Source organism: Aythya marila (genome assembly GCF_965140915.1).
Source record: "Aythya marila genome assembly, chromosome: 18".
NCBI lineage: Eukaryota > Metazoa > Chordata > Aves > Anseriformes > Anatidae > Aythya > Aythya marila.
The window spans coordinates 3,246,047-3,266,616 of record NC_139059.1 but is presented as its reverse complement, the minus strand read 5'-3'; the positions used below and the strand labels follow the sequence as shown (position 1 = coordinate 3,266,616).

The following is a 20,570-nucleotide window of genomic DNA, read 5'->3' as shown; positions in this document are numbered from 1 at the left end:
CAATGGTTTATTGCACTCTGCTACAGAAGGGAGAGAGTTTCCCATCAACACAAAAACCCTCTTGGACACAGCTGTTCTGAAGCCAAGGAAGCTTTGACATTTTAAGTTGTTCAATAGAAGCTCTGGGCTAACTGGTCTCACGAGACAACTTACCGAATAAGATATTCCGAGAGGTTTCCACATCCTAACTCAACTTCAAAGCACTTCACATTTTAAAACCAGCAGTGACTAATTTTAGGACTATTACACAGACGCTGCACATGTTCCACAATAACCAGCATTCTACCTCTCCTAAGCCCAAGTCCAAAAGGCGCATTAGCAGAAGATTTTTTTTTCTACTTTCAGCCTGTGAACTTTTGGAAGGATTCATTACTAAGAGTGATGAAAGAAACTGGCTTTTTATGCTGGATTAGCAAGGAATACAGCACTCATTATCTTTCAGCACCTTGCAAAGCCCTTGTGCTGTAACTGCCACTGGAGGAGCGATGCTCCCAGTATCTATGCAGAGCATGAGGCTGTGGTGAAGGGAAGATGCTGGGGGTGCTTGTGTCAGGGCCTCAGGACAGGAGGCTTCAGAATTGGGACACACTGTTACGAAACATCGCAGGGCACCAGGTTTTAAGAGCACGCCTTGAGAACTGTCTTTGTGGCAACATGGATTATGTCATTAGAACAAATTAACAAAATACCAAAGGTGAGGGTTAAGGAAATATTAAAGGGTTGATTCACAGTCCTAAGGCTGTCCTTTTAATGCAGAAATTAAGATCATGTTCCTCCAAAAATAAGGAGGCAACACAGTGAGGTTGAGACTAAATGAGGAATTCCAAGCACCTAAAAACTGCAAGCTCTAACTCTCGGAAAGCCACAGACACATTTTAGGCTCCTGCCCCTCGCCTCGCACACAGGCAGATTTCAAACTGATGGAAACCAGAGTAAATCACAGAATTCACTGGGGTGATTGTCAGAGAACAAAGCAGTTGGAGAGAAGCCACAGGAGCCCAACTCCAAACAGGTCTGCTCAGGTTTCTGACGAGCTCACTCACATAGACCACACTTTGCCATCCAGCAAAGCTGGTACTAAAGCAGCTCCCCCCCTAGCAAGGTTTCTCCCATCTTATTTCACAAAAGACTTAAACATATTTCCAACAGATGCGTTTTGTACTCCAGTAATTTAGTGATATTTCCTGATGACTGGTTAACACAAAAGCTGGAGCTGGTTGATCCAAAGGCTGCATCTGTTACCCTGCATCTCACCATCAGGTCAGAATGAATTTCTGACTGCTGAAAGAGAGATCACAGAACAAATAAGTCTCTGTTTTTAAGCCTCAACCTAGGCCTAAATAATTTGCCCATGCAACAAGAATTAGAATGAAGTGATTTGTATTTCCGAGATAGCCTGAAATGGGGGGGAGGACATTTTCTTATCAATATTACAGATAGCACATAAAAAAAAACAACTTCCTGATCACTTTCTCAAGCAAGGTCATTCCCTTTCCCATCACCTGTTCTATTTCCTCTTATTTTTATTAACTGCATACAGCAAGATAACCTGAATGGAAGAACTCATTCTCCCTGACACTCACCAGCAACTGCAGACCCAACCTGGTCTAAGGAGCAAGTTCCTCCCTCCACAAAACACAATCAGCTGAGCCTTCCTTACACACAATCCAACAGCACTACGGGAAAGTTGTGTCTTAAGTGGTGAGGCCTTCCTTGCCAAGAACAGATTTCAAGTGTATTGTATTCTGCTCCATTGACAACTATTTTTAAACGAGGGAAAATGCAAACAAACAGGCATCTTGGGATCGTTAGGTCTGGCAGATCTCTGTTTGCTGAGAATCAGAGGTTTTTTCCTAACAGGATTAACACGGTGTAGCATGGTAGCAATTATACACAACCTACTTAGGCACGACACAGGGTAGCTGAAGCAGCCAAGTCCAAGACAAACCACCAGCTCTGCCTCTTCAAGTTGTGCTCAGCAGTGGCCCTGGGGACTACGCATGCACTGAGCACAACAAAAACTGTGGAAAAGAGCAGGATGGCACATGCTAGCTGGGACGTGGCAACAAACCCGTCCCAAAGGCCAGGCTTTGTGCTTTGATAGACAGCTGAACTCCAAAGAACAGCACGCCCAAGTGATTTCACTCAGAGGTTTTAGGCATTATACGTGTGCAGGGGACAAAGCCATCCTATGAGTTACCTCTGAAGTAAGGGTTGTGTCTTCTCCTGGCTTGTTCTTCATTGCTGTTAGAAGTGGGGTGTGTATAATGAGAACTGCTGTGCCTGGTCTGCAAATTGGCAGCTCTCTCCTGACGGGGCATGTATTTTATCCAATGAATCTTTCAGATGGAGTTTACAGCTCTGCCCTTACAGACATAACCAGCATGATTTAAATGATATTGATTATTTATGTGACATAATATCTTGAAGTAAAATTAATAGACTATAATGCTATTAAAATTTGAATACCAGCTCATGCAAATAATTTCCACTTCAGGGAAAAATATATGTGAAATTATAGCATAACCTGTCCAAACACCAACCCATTTAGATTACTAAACTGTAAAACTTTATTTTCTGTAAGAAGGGAGTCTTACTTTACTAAATATTAATACAGAATTCTGTGTAATACAAGGCTTTGGTTATTCAGAAGATCTCTGCACGGCAAATAAAAATAAGTACTAAAGCCTATAGTGGTAACTGCAGATTAAGGTCAGATCCCAATAGGTGTTCCATATAGAACAACGGAATAGATAGATGTTCTGTTGACTGTGATACTGATCCACTCACATAAAGCAGCTTGGACGATCCAGGTTTTAAAATATTAAGGGGAACATTTATTAGCTCAACGTGAATGCGATCCCGCGCTGATATAAAGAGTCCGAATGCAGGACTGATGTGAATTGTGCTTTGGAAGTTCTGGAAATACATCAGTTACGCTGCCCGCTGGCCAACCTAGTTTCCATTCTCTACACTTCACATTTGATGGTTCTAAAATTAAACCCTGCTGATTTTATCACCAATTTCCTCTTCATTTTGCCACGTTAGATGTCAAATGATCTGTATGTCTGACACTGCCCTTTTAATTATTACAACAAAAGCCTGAAGATGATACTATACACACGCACACACCCTTCAAAGGCTCAGTGAAACACAGGCAACGAGAATTCAAAGGTCAATATTTGCATAAATTGTACAAAAGCCAAGAAAGAACAAGATTTATTAAAAATCAAATTCTCTATTAAGTTCTACAATTAGTATTCTTCTAATGTATTGATTTAAATCACAAAATAAGCCTCATGGAGTGTGTTTAGGACTTCATTAAAATTTACTGAGCATATTTGTCAATGCTGTCTGCAGAAAGCTTGTTTATAAAAACCTGCATAAACCCAATTAAACCTCCCCGATACGTTAATGATGTATGATGAAGTCTCTTATTCCCTTCATCCATCTTCAGTTACACATTTACTTAAATAATCAATACCCCAAAATTATGATGCGTCCATAAATTTATGGCCTCGCATCAATGAATTCGTTCACTAAATGTCTTCTAACATGAAGGCAGTAACATTAACCTGGCCACCCACGTTTCATCATACAGCTGTCAGGATTCAAAAGCACTTAAGATGACAGTAGCAGTAAAAAGCCTTGGGACTCTTGTGTCCCAGTATGCCCATTACAGCAACTGGGTACTTTAAATACTGGAGCTGTAGTTGCAGCAGATGAATACAAATGTGCACAACACCAGGGACCCAGAGAGACGTTTAAGGCATGGGCAGCAAACAAAAATCAAAGATCTTCTAGAGAAACCAGGAAGGGGATGCAGTGGTAATAAAGATATGTCTTCCCAATACAGAAATCTCCTTTACCGAGCATTTTACAGTATTATTATGTTTTTTATTCTATTACTGATAATAATAATAAAAAAAATCTGTTTCATATCTGCCGCAGATACTAAGGCAGCCTTCCATATTCTGTTCTGCAGATTTTCAGAAGTACCCTGAACTTAAGGTACCTTCTTTTCTTAGGGATACTTGTTCTACAGTAGCCAAACCCGAAGAAATTATGTAAAACACTTGCTTCCACCAAATGCAGATATAAAATAAACAAAGTCATGAATAAAATACAACCCTTAAATGTTTGTAACATAATGTACTTGTATAGTAAAATGAAAATTACACCTGGCCTTGTAGCAGCACCAATAATAGACAAACTACAATTCTGGTTTTGCAAAACGTTCAGCCAAGCAAACCCATGCTTGAGCTTAATTAAATGAACAGAACTTCACAGAGTCATTAAAAATGAACCGTTCCTCATTACACAGCCCCAGGAAGCTGAAGCAGGACTTGAGTTTTGCAGGAATCTTAGCAATAAGCTTCCCTGCCTTCTGCAAGTCGGCAAGGGCAGGCATCAGCTTTACAGCCTACAAGATGTGTCAACACCTGGTACCTAAGGCAGAACAAAACACTTCGAAGTAGTATTTGGAGAAACAATTGGCAGCAGCATACATTATAGCTGAGAGTAAAGTTATCTAATATGATAGCATGCTGTGCAGTTGACTTGATGACTATATGATCTTGTAGGAAACATTGCCGCTAAGAAAAATGTTTAAAAAATATCCACTTGCATTTTAAAGCTCTCTTTAGAAACTATGTTGTGGGACAACGCTCCTTTTAGAGGCAAATCAAGAATATTACTGCATAGGCAATTCACAAACTAATATAAAAAACCTAAGTCAAATTCAGGGAGTTGTTAGCTTCATATCTATTAGTTTTATAAGATCTGGGAACAGGAGAAAATCAAGATACATAGAAGCTGCCACCAACTAGCAGGATGTCATCTTCAGGCACACAAAAATCCTCTGGGGATCAAAGGTGGATACAGCACCCATTAAACACTTCCAAACCAGAAATGCCTCAGGTACAATTCTACCTATGATTCACGTAATCTTAACGCATAAATAAGACAAAAAAATCCCTAAGACAACAGCAACAACCCCCCCCCCACTACCTCTCGAAATCACAGAACAGCTCTGAGTAATATGCTCAGTTTTCAGGGACATCCCCAGGGTTCTCCCAATGAGGTTCCTTCCTCCATCCCTTTCACCCAGAGATCCCATCACCTCCGGCTGGAAGTTGGCTCCTAGCTGGGGACATCAGCCCCATGGGCAGCAGGACAGGGTGAAGAAAAAGGCAGGCACTGGGCAGCCAGGGGTACCCGAACACAGGACACCAAAAAACTCTGTGCACGGGGAATTTTGCAATGGACAGGGAAACAGTGAAACTGCAAAGACATTTAACTTGAAGAGCAATTATAAGGGGGAGCTTTTTGCACTTGCCAGAAGTTAGTTTCAGCTTATCTGCAGAGGGAAGATAAGCATGCAGACCACGATTGTTTCCTAAGATTTAGTGCTACTTGAGAAAATCTCAAGATCAACCCACTGCAATACTAACATACACAACAGCTGACCACAAGATAAGGCTTCTTCCTGCACTCTTCACCAAAATGTAAAAGTTACCAATGTTTTAACATTAACAAGACCAATTCCTCGAGACAACAATGTTTTGAAGTGGATTCTGGTGGACGTGCTGGTGAGTAAAGGGCAAAACAGAAACCTGACATGAGCTAAAAGTTGAAAGAAGAAACTTCCTCCAATTCATGCTAATACATGAAAAATGTTTTGTTTAATTAAGAACTAAAATAATGCATTTATCACACATTCTGGGGAAGCTAAATCGCTGTTAATTTTAAATGAAAATGAGGAGTGAAATGTTTGTGCTTTGGAAACAGTGACATAGAGAACCACTGAACACAAGGAAGTTCAGTGCTCTTCAAAAGGAGAATGTCTACCCTCTGTCCATACCCTGCAGCATGTACTTTTCCCCACATTGAATAGAAAAATAACGAAGCAAAATATCTGATCCAATCTGAGTTACTATTTAATTTTTAACATATACCAAGTAGACATACTCATGTACATTATTAGTGCCTTTGAAATGCAAGCATAAGGAAGGCTAATTTCTAAACAGACTTATGTAGGTTTATAACTTGACAACTGTTAATTAAATTGTTACCAATATTCACTATTCATTACTCTATCATATTAAGGATCACTTGGAGGAAAATAGTTTTCAGAAATATTATCTCCATAAAATTTTGCTGCAGACTAAAAATTGTGACTTCTAATGCAATCAGAAGCCTCATTTATCTACATGCAAATGTTTACAAGATATACAATAATTAATAGCTTTATACAATTCTTTTGATTAAAACCAAAGAAAAGAGGAGTGATGGCTGCAACACAACTTCAAAATTACAATTCTGGTGTTTTGAAGATGGGTAATTTTCTTAACAGAAAGCAAGAAAAATTAAGAAAACCTAATTATTACATGAGGTAAATGAATGGGTGACACAAGTTGAGTTGACCATTGCCCTTTCATAGCCACCCTTCTGACAGGGTCAACAGTCTATAAAAGTGACTGTAAATAATGAGAAAGTATTCATGTAAATCAAATTATAACTAAAAGACCGAAGTAAATAAGACTGAAACCCACCGAGAGATACATGTGCATGGGTTAGGCTGCCTGGCTCACAAGGTGATTGTTACGAATGGCATTCATGGAAGGCAATATTCACAAAAAGCTGTGACTGACAGGTTAACAGCCGATAACCACCTCCCAGGCACTCTAGAGCCCTACACATACTCATCATACAGCACTCCGACTTGCAGCATCTACAGGAACTACAAACACATAAAAGTGGCTTCTGTTACCCCCTATACACAAGTCATTTCTCAAACTTTTATGCCTTCTACTGCAGAAGTAAAAGCTGGGGAACAGAGCCTGAAGTATTAATTAAATAACTTATTATTTTCACCCTTCACCTTGAAGGGAAACAATCCCCTCCAGACACACACACACAAAATAAAAATAAATAAATAATTCTCAATGCATCTCAAGAGGGAAATCTGTTTTCTTCATCTTTCTGCAACTCTCTTTCCAACATTTCATTAAATTCTGCTCATGGCATAAGTCATTTACATTTGCAAAAATCTTGTATAAAATTAACACCATATGTGGCTGCGTAGCAGCAGTTGATGTGTAGTATTACACTCAAACACGAGGGAAAATAAAGAATATGCCAAACTTTATCTTCCCCAGGTCTCAAACTGGTTTATCTGTCAACTCTGAATGAGCTATCACTCCCACTTGTTTAATTAGAAGCTGAAGAGCTTCACAGAACTGCATCCAGGGCACTGGAACAGTCAGTTTCTTTTAACTGGAACACACTGCTGGGATATCGAACAGATTCAAGTAAACAAACCAAAACTTCACATGTCAGAAGTGTGGGAAGGGTGAAGATGTTTCTGCCCTTGAAATGTAATACAAGAGGGAAAAAAAAAATTAAACAAAAAACTTTTGCTAGATAAAATGTAATTATGTTCCAGTTTTGACGAGAACAATATCAAGCAATTTTCCAGGAAAAAAAAAAAAAAAGTAGTACAATGGCACATTTCTCTCCTTTATTGTCATGGTCTACATTGAATGAATTGTAGATCGCACACCTATTTTTATTTGATGCATAGATTTATTATTTTTGTGTGTGGCATGCATGATTGCAGTAACAGGGAATCTTCCCTCTTCTGAGGCAGGTGCCCTACAGACCTTTTTCTATAGCAGCAATGCTCAGAAGCAACAAACCCCCTTCCCTGCACAAAAAAACTGCCAGAAGAGTAACGTATACATCTCCATTAATTAGCAATTAATGCTCCAACAGAAGCAGTTTTGTAGAGGAAAACGCTGCTAGAGCACCCACACCACCCATATTCCAGGGGTGTTACAGTGGATTAGCCGCAGTGTGGTCCAGGAGCCCTTTTAGCACCTGGAAGGCATTAAACATGCTCCTAAAACACACCTTTCTCTTTAGTTTCCCCAGAAAGTGCTCCGAGCCACCCAGTGCTACCAGCTATGGGCACAGTCAGCAGGGATGACTGGGATGCATCTTTCCAAGCAGCTTTCCTGGCTCAAACCAGCACTCCTTGTGTACCCACACTCATCGGGACTCAGGAGTTTTATCTACATCTGTCACGGCTGTTCCCACTAAAAACTCGGAACATGAGTAATTTTTCCAAGATCTGTCAGAGTTCAACAGGAACAGAATCGCGACTTACACTCAGGCAATTAACAGGCCCATGTTTCCTCACAATATGGGACATATGTTGCAAGGGGAAGGAAAGGGACAGCTGAAGGAGGGGAAGAAAAGATAAATAAAAGCTGACAAGACAAACGCATAACAAGCATCTCATCTCCGTGCTTGTAATCTGCATGTCAGATTAAGTGCAGATCATTAAAATTATTGTCCTTTGAGAAGGAGCCCACAGATTAGACTGAGGGAAGAAGGCCAATGGGAAGGACAAAGCTGGCCAGAAGAATGATGGAAATGATCTGTGTACAAACACAGTTTTTACTCCCAGTTTGGTTGTTGTTTTTGGTTTTCTTTTGTTGTTTTGCTCTTGGGTTCCATTATTGAACAGATACCTCCAAGTTAAATGCATGAAAATATATTAAAAAGTCAGCTGCTTTAAGTATATCTATATTAAGTCTCCCTCTCCGAAGAATTCATGTTGACCTTTAAGCTATGCAGAAAGTATCAGCAGCCACGGACTCACAACGACTTCCATGGAATTCATTTCTCAGTCTCAGGCTTATAGAAACCTTAGATAATGTAAACTGTAGGCACATGAGTAATTACTACAAAGAGCACACAGCAAAACACACACATTGTTCAAACTGCAGTCAGTAATACCCGCTCTTACCATAGAAATGATAATGATACCAGAGAAACAGCTCTGGCACAGAGGGGGGAACTTTGTAGCTTATCCACCCTCAGCAAAAACATTTCCAAGTAAGGAAGATAGAAAACATTTTTATGGGAAGTAGCACAGCAATGTAACGCATTTTTTTTCATTAACTTTTCTTTTGTTGTTGTTGTTGCAAAGAAAACAATGTAGTGAAATGAACAAGAAACTGTTGGGGGAACACAAATAACAGGATGGGAAACTAAGAACTAACCCTTGATCTATCCACAATAAAGAATTAATTGTGCTGCTTCCCCTGCAAGCCTGCTATAACAGAACTGAGAATTAATAAAAACCGTACATGTAAACCAGGTCACAGGTGTTCAGGTTTCATTGCTGTAAGTCTTCAGACCACAGATATGGCATTAAAAATGAGTTCTGGACACACACCCCACAAGATCTTTAATACAACATTTTGAATGAAAACAGATTTTAAAAGGAGGAGGCACCAGTGGGTTCTTTGGTCTTTTCTATCTCTATTGAAGTAGTTACGATGGACGTTTAACTAGCCCAGCACCAGTTGCATGAGGAAATGCACCTAGCATGATACAAGCTGTCTCAAAAAGCTTGCCATGGCTACTTCAGTTAAAATCCAACTTTCATAAAGAGATATTCTGAAAATAAATAGAAAGAATTAAGAGAACAAAATTGGAAAGAGCAATAGTTACGCAGATTAGCTAAATATAATCAGCTGCTTCAACTGATTTCTCTAATTTCTATTTACATAAATTAGAAAATGCATGTGAAACTCTTCCTTGGCCAATTATTATCCTCAAGCCAAATGTACTTCCGAGCTGGACTACAGCAGAACACTGCACTTCAGTAGATGCTGCAGAAATCACATGAGAGGGGGAAATCGTGCAGTTAATAACTACAAATCTTGAATGTTTGGGAGAGGATTAACAGCAGGCCCTTGAGCAGGAGCAGGAGTTCATTACATTTGTATTACTGCAACTAAATATATTTTCATCTCAAGAAACTTGTTGGGCCTTCAGTTCCAAACTTAAATCAGCCTCAGGACATATGTGAATACATGTTCTTCCACATGCCTTCTTCAAATCCTAGTGAATCATTATTAGCTGTGCTCTGCTCACTGAAAAAAAAAAAAAAGATACCAAAACAATACAAAAGCAAAACCAAAAAACCCACAAAATATTCTTAGAAATCAAACCAAAAAGAACAAATATAGATTCTACTCAGAATGTAACAATGAATATTGAAACTAAAATGAAGCCAAAATTTAACTTAAAAGCTTGCTTAATTTAAAGTCTGATTTCTTACAAGAGGAACGATCGTACTGTGGCAGACTCAGAAAAACGTTTTAGATGATTCCATTTTTCACATTTCCCTTGCAGTGTTTCCAGGTGCACGTTAGAAGAAAGCTTTCAGTGCCCCTGACAGCTTGCTGTTCTGCTTGACAACTTAAGAAATCCAAACAAAGCCATAACTCTCTCAAGGAGTCTTACCTTCATGTTTTCACTACCACAAAGACAATCAACAGAAAAACAAACCAACAGAAAAACAAACCAGCAGAACACGAGCTCTTGTTTCAAAAGCACAGTATTTTAGAACAGTTTATGTTTGTATAAACAGACAGTAAAGCACAAATTTCAACAACCAGCAACAACAGCAGAATGCATCCTACAAATAGGAGTAAGGAAGAAAATTATACCTAGGAAAAAGTTAATCCAGCTCTTTCAAGCTCATTTTTGAATTCACACCTTACCAGAGATGGGCTCTGAACTTCTCCACTGATACTCCTTAACTCCAAGCCCTCTCTGTGACAAATTTCCTATCATATCAAAACGCAACAGAATTCTGCAGCCTCCCCATGAAATAACATACTGCAACTTAGTTGTACACCCAAGTAGCAACTCTGAATGTCTATTTGCTGTTATATACAGTAGTTACATTAGAAAACTCACATTAAGGAAGAAAAACTACTTAGGACTTGGACTGTCTCTTGCTAAGCAATTGCATGGTAATAATGCAATTGTATCCTGAACCTCTGCTACATTAAGGGCATTAAAAGCCATACCAAAATTGAATTCGCTGTCCTTTGCTAATTTATGGGGATCCCGTAATAATATATATATAAAAAAAAAAGTTTTGAAAAGCTTTTTAACATAATAAATGGAAATTTTTCTCTTTGACTCCAAAGGACGCATTTAAAGGTTCTTGCTTAATGCTGAAGCTGAATGCTACATCAGAAATACAGGCATGGAAATCAGAAAATATAAAAGGATTACATACAACTGAAAGCATGTTCCAAGGCTCAAAGCAAGCCCAAATGAAAAAGTATTAATGGCTAAAAAAATATCATTAAGGTAAAACACTAAATTTCAACTTTTATATATATATATATAAAGTCATTTTATTCTGAGGGTGTGGTTTCAAAATAACATGTGAAATGCATTGACATTTTTTTTTAAATAAAGTTTTAAAATATCTAAAAGCATACCGTGTTAGCTACAACATTTAATAATGCATAAGCACTAAGTTAGGAGTTTCAAATCATGAACTGCTGGCACAAATATTTGTAAAATAACTGCAGTTTCCTAAGAGTATGGTGTGGCCTCCCCTCAAGCACAGTGTGGATACAAAAAGGATTTGGAGATGCTTGGATGCATCCAGAGGAGGATGACGAAGCCAGTGAGGGGCTGGAAGGCAAGTCCTGAGAGGAGAGGCCGAGGGCTCTCGGCTTGTCTGGGCTGGAGGCCAGGAGGCTGAGAGGAGGCCTCACTGCTCCCTGCAATCTCCGTAGGTCCCTTCCAACTGAACTACTCTGTTCTAGAAGAGTCGAGTATCACTTAATTTCAGGGCATTATAATTACAGACCTTTCCTCTTCCCTTTGGTAACGAAGGCAGAGGAACGTAAAGCAACTTTGGAAATAATAAAACCACCCACCTCTGAAACCTGCCTGGTGTCAGGTTTCTGTCTAGCGGGAGATTTAACAACAGTCTTGAAAACAGAGCTAGAACAGCTTCTTACAGTGGAAACTCTGACAAACCAAGGACTTCAGCTATACCATGAGCTGTCACTGTAATATTTTTTTCCTTTCCCTCATGTCATACTGAAATTTCCATTATGTTCTTCATTTGCCATTCTCTTCTGTAAAGGTAGCAAAATAAAAAGCTATTTTTGTTTGTTTGTTTTGTTTTGCAACCTACCTTCTAGTTTCACACAGGTTTATTTAATTCTTCACATGCTCACTGACTTCTATCGTTACATATGTCCTTTCAGCTTTAGCTGGTGACTTGCTAACTGAAGCTCCAGAAAACTGAAGAGAACGTTTGATTCAGCTGTCTATCCTGGAAGTTTTATTTTGTTTGATTTTCAAGATTATCATCCCAAGAGCACAAATGCTCTTTGATTATAATCAAGTATAATGAATGAGAATTTCAGAAAAACAAACTAAAGAACCCAAACCACCACTTCCTGAACTTATTAGTTAAAACATTTGCTGAACTTATCAGTGCAACACCAATAACTTGCCACAAATTATCATGAAACTTGGAATTAAAACCAGCCATATTTCTTACAGTTTTTGACTGTGTAAGAATACAGAAAAAAACCACTGGAGTGCAACACTCCCTATTAAAGAGAAACTGCAGAAAAGTTTACTCTCAAAGACAGAAGTCAGGTTAGAACTTATTTAGTTCGCTGAAAAGCATCACTTCTGAAGCATTGAAAATGACAGTAATTCTTTAAAAAAAAAAAAAAAAAGGCAGCTCTATTGCTTTCATTCCTGCTTATGTTTATGTATGGCATTTGAAGGGAAGATGGGACAACTAAAATTTTTAGCTAGCTTCACAAAGATTAGTTATTATCAGAGAAAAACTATTCCTCCATTGCTACAATGATGAAAGGAATTCTAGCCACAGAGAACCAAATTCTGGAAAGAAATTGCCACACTAAATCTGGCAGGGGACTGCACCCACCATGAGGTACTAGCTGCCTGATGAGAAGAGGGAAGAAAGTCAGCACTGTGTGAATTACAAATCATAAGAAAGGTAACTATGTAATTTAAGCGCAGCTCCAACTATTTTCTATATACTAACGGAAATCTCTAATGAACATCTAAATAATTCCTTAGCAAGAAACCACTCAGCCATCCTGAATGGGATTCAGCAGGAAATGCAGCTCCATTATAACGGAGGACCAGAGACTGACCCATATAGCACTGCTCTGAAGTGGTGAGTAGCAGAAAACTGCAGGATATTCACAGAATTTCATAGTAAGATCTTGGAACGGGGACAAAATTGCGTGCAAGATTCATGGTAAAACTGTGGTTGCATTCCTACCATGCCTTAACAAGGCACGCAGCATTTTCACTGTATGTATTAGCCATGCCCCACAGTCGCTCTGCAAGTCTCTACTTGAAGAAAGAAAAATATATTGCAACATCTTTGAAAGGCATCTCATCTACATTCAGTTTCACAAAGGCTTAACTTCAGGAAGTACCAACTAACATAAATTTTCACAAAAATACCACAGAATCTGTAATTTCACCAACTAATAAGTAAACACAGCATTCAGGATAGTCCAATACACTCTAAAGCATTAGCAAGTGACCATTAAAACATGTAATGAAGGAAACAAGCAAAAGGTGAGCTAATGCATACACAAGGTACACCTGCAGGAGAAGTGGGAGGGAAGAAGGAGAAGGTGGGGGAAGAGAAGGGACAGCAAAAAGCCTCATCAGTACGCATGTGACATAGAAAAGGAAGAACAATAGTTGGGTGTGGTTATTTTACAATTAAATGCTGAATAATGATAAGAATTTGGCAGTAGCACAGAATATGTGAGAATATAGTAGTTCATGTTCTGGTTTGCATGCATAGAGTTATCTTCTACTGTATCAGTTTTCAGTTTCTCAAGGTTAGCAGAATTTATTAAATTGGTGTGTTTTTTGGTGGCTTTGTATTTTTTTTTAATTGAATATTACATTATCAGAGAAAAATGCTGCCTGTCCTAAAATGTAATTCAAACCAAAGGTCCTCCTAAACATACAACGTATGAAAATTAAAAACAGGGACTTTGGGTTATGAAAGGAAGCCATATGACTAAAAAGTGAATCCATTTTCCAAGACGCCCACACAGATGAGAGCTTCTGATGTGAAAAATGGTCTCTGCAAAAGCTAAATTGCACAGATTATTTTCATGAAAAGTTCGAAGTTGCACTGTATGCAGATTATATGACATTTACTGTGAAGAGATTTAAGACAGATAACATCTTTTTATTTGCATTATCACAATGACTTGATTGTTCACTGTATACAATATAAATACCAATAGTTATTTAACTGAATAATTGTCTTCCTTTAAAATTTATACAGGCAAAGATGCCTGCTTATATTTTCCAGGCTTGTTTCCTTCCTGCTGCAGGCAAGTTTTGGCTACCTTCAGAGTAAGACGCAACAAAACGTACTAGCCAACAAAGCATTTGTGGCTTACCTTGGCACTGAAATCCTTGTTTCCCAAATCCCCTGCATAGAAAAAGAAAAAAAAACACCTGTCTTAGTATGTTTAGTTAATATTTCCTTTCACTGATCTATAACAACACAAAAATAGTTTCTTATTAAATTACTACAGATTTTGCTACGACAGCAACAGATTTTAAAATGTACACCACAGAACAGCCCACCCGTTGCAAAGCAGAGAACAATAGCTGTCACCAGCTACGTAATTCCAGCTTCTGGCAACAATTTATTATTATTATTATTATTTCACAAGCTATTTTGGATCTACAATTATCATCATCTGGGATTACGGCATAATATTGCAACTCACTTAATGCCAGATCTATACTTAACAGCAATATAAAATTAACCCAAGTTCCAGAGAAGACCTAGGAAACAAACGCGACAGTTTCTAATCCCAATTTTAGCGATGCACACCAGTGCCTCAGCCTGTTGTATGGAAAGGAGGCAGGTTAAAGAGGTTGCTTGTTTCAATATAAGCAAGACAACAGACCCACTGGTTTCACACTGGTTATTCTTCCAGCTTACTTCCTTCATTTTCCTAACAAACACGCACGCAGTCCTTCCCCAGTGAATACAGTCACACACACGTGTCCCAAATGCTCTCCAAAGTTACAACACCTGCAGCAAATTGCCCCATTGTTGCTTGTATTTATTTGTTTACCTTTAAACATTCAACATTCTCTTTCCACAAAAATAAATGTTTGGAGTATCTGATCTATAAACATTTCTCTGCGTTTTCCCTCTTTGTAGGATGTTTCTCATCTGGAGAGCCGGAGCTGCTTACGCCAAGAGAGAAACCCACCAGAGACAGGCACTGCAGGAGCCAGGAAGGAGGCTGCTGGCACTTAACACGCAGTCTAATTAGGAACTTTGTAGAAATGATTTTTAAGAAGTATATCCATTTTCCCACTTTTTTATTAATTTATTTAGAGAAGGGACAAACTCTTTAGAACACTGTTACATCAGGTGGAAAGGGACACTATACAACTTCACATATCTTCCAGATTTCTACTGAAAAGACTCCCAGGTGTTGTTATAGATAGGCCTAAACGAAGAAACCCAGAAGAAATACAACGTTGCATGCTTACTTGGCAGCCTGCAACACTACCCTAATGTCACTCTGTTGCTATTATCACTTCTCTTCACACAAGGAACAGGCAAGAGTGCAAATGCAATTGTGGGACAACAGAACTAAGAACACGAAACAGGCTTTAGGTTGTTTTTTGTTTGTTTTGTCTTTTTAGACGGTCTCTGTTGTAAAGGGCATCGCTACGGTATCTGCTCCAACAGTCCCGCCAGCCTTTGTGCCTGAGCTGAACATCCCCAGGTCAGCGGGGAGCAGTACCCCTCTCCCTGGGCAGGAGCAACATGTTTTAAGGAAAAGGTTTGGGAAATACAGCAGCACTTCAGAAACCAATCAGGCAGTTTAAGAAGACAGAGAGGCACGGAATTATTTCAGTAAATGTTACGTGGTCAAGTGTAATCTAAGGAAAAAGTCTCTGCACAGCTCATTGAAAGGCTGTTTTTACTATTCTTTATACCTTAAAGCATATGTTAATAGCCACGTGTCGCTCTGGAAATAGATGAAGCATTTTTCACGGTGCATGGCACTTATTCAAGACCTGCCTATCTTCAGCCGAGGAACCGACACAAGTTTCAGAGCTGTCACATGCTCCTTTGATGAATGCTCGGAGCTTCCTAGCCTCGCTAGCAGGAAAGGGCTAGAGCACAGCTCCTCTTGCCACCTGTCAGCAACAGGATATCCTTTCACTTTCAAACCCATCCTGTTGTCAGGTGCCTTTTCTCACCGCAGCCCTTGGCTTTGTTTTTTATTGTGCCACTTGTCGCCGCGGACAAGGAGCCCGCCGCGTTCCCACACCTGCAGCTCAGCCTGCTTCGGATTCATTTTGAGGCACTTCCCTGAGGTGTCTAACTTTTACAACGCTGAACTTCGCTTTTTTTTTATTTTTTCCTCCAAATAAGGAAAAAATAAATAAATAAATAAGAGAAAAAAGCAAAGAAGTTGTCCCGTTTCCCCCTTGTTTCTTCTCCAAGCTCCCCGTCCTTACTCTCCCCCTTACACCTCAAACCCCTTTGAAGCGTTTCAGGAGCAGGCACAGCCTTTCCCTGGGCGTGCAGAGGGAAGGGAACTCCAGAGGGCAGGCACAGGGCTGTGCCCAGGCGCATGAGCACACGCGGGGCGCCCTCCCCGGCCGGCTGCAGCCCCCCCAGCCCCTCAGAGGGCTGCGGTCACCCCGGGGCGACAGCGGGACCCCCCCTGGGCACAGAGCCCGGCCGGGAGGTGCTGGGCTGAGCGAGGTGGGTGGCTGTAGGAAGAGTTTTGCTCCCTCCTTCCCCGCCCTCGCTCCGGCTGCAGGGTTTTTTTTTAATTTTTTTTTTTAATCTGCTCGGGACGACCGCGGAGGGCGAAGGGGGCGGCACCGTGCGCCCCCCATGCCGGGGTTGGAGGGTGGCACGGAGCGGTGCCAAGGGGAAGGCAGGGAGCACGGCGGGGGGCACCCCTAAACACCGGGACCGGCTCCCCCCCACCCCGGGGGGGCTCAGCTCCACTCCCAGCACCCGCTGGTGGTGGCAGGAGGGGGCTCGGAGCCGGCCGGGAGGGGAACGGCGCTGCCCGGGGACGGCGACACCGGGGGACTCCGGGGGAGGGAGGAAGAGGAGGATGAGAAAGGAGGGGGAGGAAGGCGGCCGCCCCCAGCGGGAGCCCCGGAGCGCGGTCGGGGAGGAGAGGGGGATCCTCACCAGATGAAGTCGGTGCAGTGGCTGCAGAAGGTGGGCTGCTTGAAGAAGCGCGCGATGAATTTGTGCTCCTTCACCTCGTGCACGTTCTTCTGCCTCAGGGCTCCCTTGCGGGCGAAGCGCCGAGCAGCGTCCGGGGCCGCGGCGGGCTCGGAGCCCGGGAACACGTCGGCCATAGCGCCTTCCTCCTCCTCCTCCTCCTCCTCCTCCTTCTTTTTCTCCGCCGCCGTCCGCCCCGTCCGGCGGCCGCCGAGCCTCTGGCCCCGGCCCCGGCGGTGGGCGCTGCCTCCCGCTCCTGCCTGACGTCGGAGCGGGGCGTAGGGAGCGGGAGGAGGATCCCGGCCCCGGGCCCCGCCGCCTCCTGCTCCGCCCGCAGGGGCAGAGCGAGCCCGGGGCGGGGCGGCACCGGGATTGGGGCGGGGGGGAGGCTGGAAGGACGCCGGGGGGGAGCAGGCACCTGCTGCGGGGCTGCCTGGCTGCGCACACATTGCACAAACTGCACGCACATTGCACACGCTGCTCACCCATTGCACGATCCGACACCGACACCCCCTCCCCAGCACCGGCCCCTTCCCCTCCTGCAGCCCCCAGGGGTGCACTGCCCCCCGGCCCCATTACCCCCACCTCGTCCCCCACGCAGCCCCCATCTCCTGCAGCAGCCCCCCGTGCCCAACTCTTCACCTGTGTCTGCCCGTACAACACACAGCACTCGGGAATCCCTTCGCCTTGCACACCCAGCGCTCACACGTCTCTGGACGTGGAAATGTGAGCTGCACACCTGGCACACAGCCAGTGTTTCGTACACCCAGGAAAACGGCCCACCAAGCATGGCCGCATGAACCTGAAACTGCACCATATGCACTGAACAAAGAGAACAAGTCCTAAACATCCCTGCTTCTAATAAATGCCATTCCCTCGGCCACAAGTTTTCGCTACGGAGAAGGGATGCCCAATAAAAGTTCCCCCACCCCACTGCTCACCCATACATCTGTGTAAGCATGTGTCATATCTGTTATTTCACAAGAACGAAAGAAGGCTAATTAACTCGAGTCTTGCTGATGGGAGGTGTGCACACAGGCATTCGCCACGGACCAGAAATTACTCGTTACACGTTATCTGTCCCGTTCCTAATTTTCAAACCCAGGTTTCTGGGTGCAGCCTGGCTGAACTGGTATGGCCATGGCCCGCCTCCAAGTAACTGGCACAGGGATAGATGTGCTTTTTTTCTAAGCTTATGGAATCAGCCCATATGCCCTATAATCTGTTGCCATATGCCCTTCCTTCACAGACTCCTATTTTAGAAGTGACTATTTTCAAATTTGATCGGAAATGCAACACAATGGAAAGATTTTTCATTTGGTTTCTACCTATCATGCACAGATGTTTCAAATCCCTTATTCCTCTTCAGCGGGAATGGATTTTTCTTGTCTTAATTAACTTATGCCAAAGCATGAGGAGCACTAAGAAACATTTTGTACTCTCATTAAGTGCTCTATCAAGAAATATGGAATGTATTTATTTCCTTTCCTTTAGTGCAGTGTTACAAACAGAACTACCGAAACTGGAGAATCTGCCTGAATTAGACAACTCCCATCGCACCAGGTTTGGGGGAGTCTGTACATTTTGTAGTTTACAATCTCACAAACCTGCTGAATCATTTTGGATTCCAGTTTCTTTCCTGGGAGTGACTCCGGTCAAGATTCATTCACTGAAACACTGGCGCGTGTCCCAGGCTCCTATTTCCAGCACCTGCTGATCGCCTCGTTAGGCCCCAGGGAAAAGCCAAACCCTGCTGGTCGTGACACTGTGAGATCATGCTGGGATCACTTTGCGTCTGTAAAGCAATCATTTTATGTCAAACCCTCCTAATTATTTGTACATTTTGAACAGGCACTTGAGGCAAGGGAAAAAGTCCCTTGTGGGTGCACAGCAGCCCTCAGGTAACCTGCTTTGACACCGTAACCTTCCCTTGATGTATGTAGGTGTAACTCTCCTGGCTATTGTATTGTGGATGAACACCACTTATGCAATGTTTTTATATATGGATATCTGTAAATATATGTATTCATCTTTAAATGTAAAGAATTTTTCACTATGCCCAGGATACACTCACAATGACCATGTCCCTTTCACCAGACACTTTCAGTACATGCTGTCCTAACAGCAGCATCCTCTTACTGGGAGGATTTCAGTCACCTCGACACCCATTTTTCCCTCTGATTTCAGGTCCTGTGGGTGATACAGGAACTCACGCTTCCTCTGCAGATTACTGGAGGAGAGATGCCTGCCAGCCCTTCCCGAGTGCGCACATTCCCAGCAGCAGCCCCTGCCTTGCCCTTCTGCTTAGGGTAGTGTTTGCAATTTGTTTCTGAGTCAGGCCATCTGGACAAGGAGTCAGCATTATCGCTGTTTGTGTTCAGGCATATACGTGGTTATTTAATCAGAGTACCAGCTTTTCGAGCAAGCAGCTTTCAGAATTCCTGACTCCAATGCATGGTTTATGGGGTCATCTGATAACAAGTTTACTCCTGTATGAATATTGGGTAACATCCTGCAGAGTTCCCATTGGATGGTGCATGAATTCTTCTCTGAAAAATTCAGATGACTGCTGAAACACACACAGCTCCTCTAATCCCGTCTATATTTGCATCAATACTATCCCTGCTCTGTAAGGACAAGCACCTTTGTCCATTTTCAAAGTGGTTTCTTAAGGGTATTTATGCTGCCTATGAAATGCCTTCTCTTTTTACTCATCTGCTGGGTCAACTTGCTATTGCCTATGTGACTTTTTGATTAAAAAGCAGTAAAAAGGTGTCTCCTCCCTAAACAAAAAAGGGCCTGAATTGTTCTGTCCTGATTTATGGGCTCTGCACAGCATCAGATTAACTCAAAGACAAAGCCAAGAACACCTTCACCAGTGTCTTAGGCAGTTGTAGCTCTATTTTATTATTTCCTGCTTGTGAGAAGTATTCAACAAACTGGAATCACTTCCTGCTGGAGACCTATGAGGAAGTTCACAACCTAATTTCTCCCTATATTTCAAAACAATTACAACCACTTCCTTTTCTAGAGAGTTATCAGAACAAGTAGCTACTTTCTGAACCCCTTTTAGGAAGGGCTACTTGATCATTGCAAACACGTTGTCTAAAAATGATTGGCTTCATCCAGTCTTATCCTTCAAATGAATTTCCACACAGTCACCTTATGAGACATTTGCATTGGCAACAACCCTGAGATAGCTCTTTGCCATAAAGAGATCAATATCAGTCATGAGTTTCCACTGAAATTCAGGATTCAGTCAAATTTCAAAATTAGGTTTTGCTGTTTCTTTCTCTTTACAATACATTCTTTGTTTCTCCCTTTGAAATCTATAGATTTTAGTTTTGAAGCTCCCTTTCTCAAGTCTGTTTGCTACATTTTGTCCAATAGCTGTTAATTACACTACATCTATAAGTTTTCCAGACCA

At 41.8% G+C, this 20,570-nt stretch overlaps 1 protein-coding gene across 2 annotated transcripts in view; it reads right to left on the bottom strand.

Annotated features, from left to right (window-relative positions):
• The window catches only part of PRKCA (protein kinase C alpha), a 148,687-nt gene extending 131,326 nt beyond the window's left edge, over window positions 1-17,361 (bottom strand). Inside the window, exons 1-2 of one of the 2 annotated variants that reach the window (XM_082774929.1) lie at window positions 17,108-17,361; window positions 14,316-14,347 (exon numbers count right to left, since the gene is read on the bottom strand). In XM_082774929.1, coding sequence (XP_082631055.1) covers window positions 14,316-14,347; window positions 17,108-17,280 — 205 coding nt within the window. In that variant the 5' untranslated portion in view covers window positions 17,281-17,361. The remainder of the gene's footprint in view (window positions 1-14,315; window positions 14,348-17,107) is intronic. The other variant, XM_082774930.1, reaches the window with a different exon arrangement.
• Window positions 17,362-20,570: the final 3,209 nt, after the last annotated feature.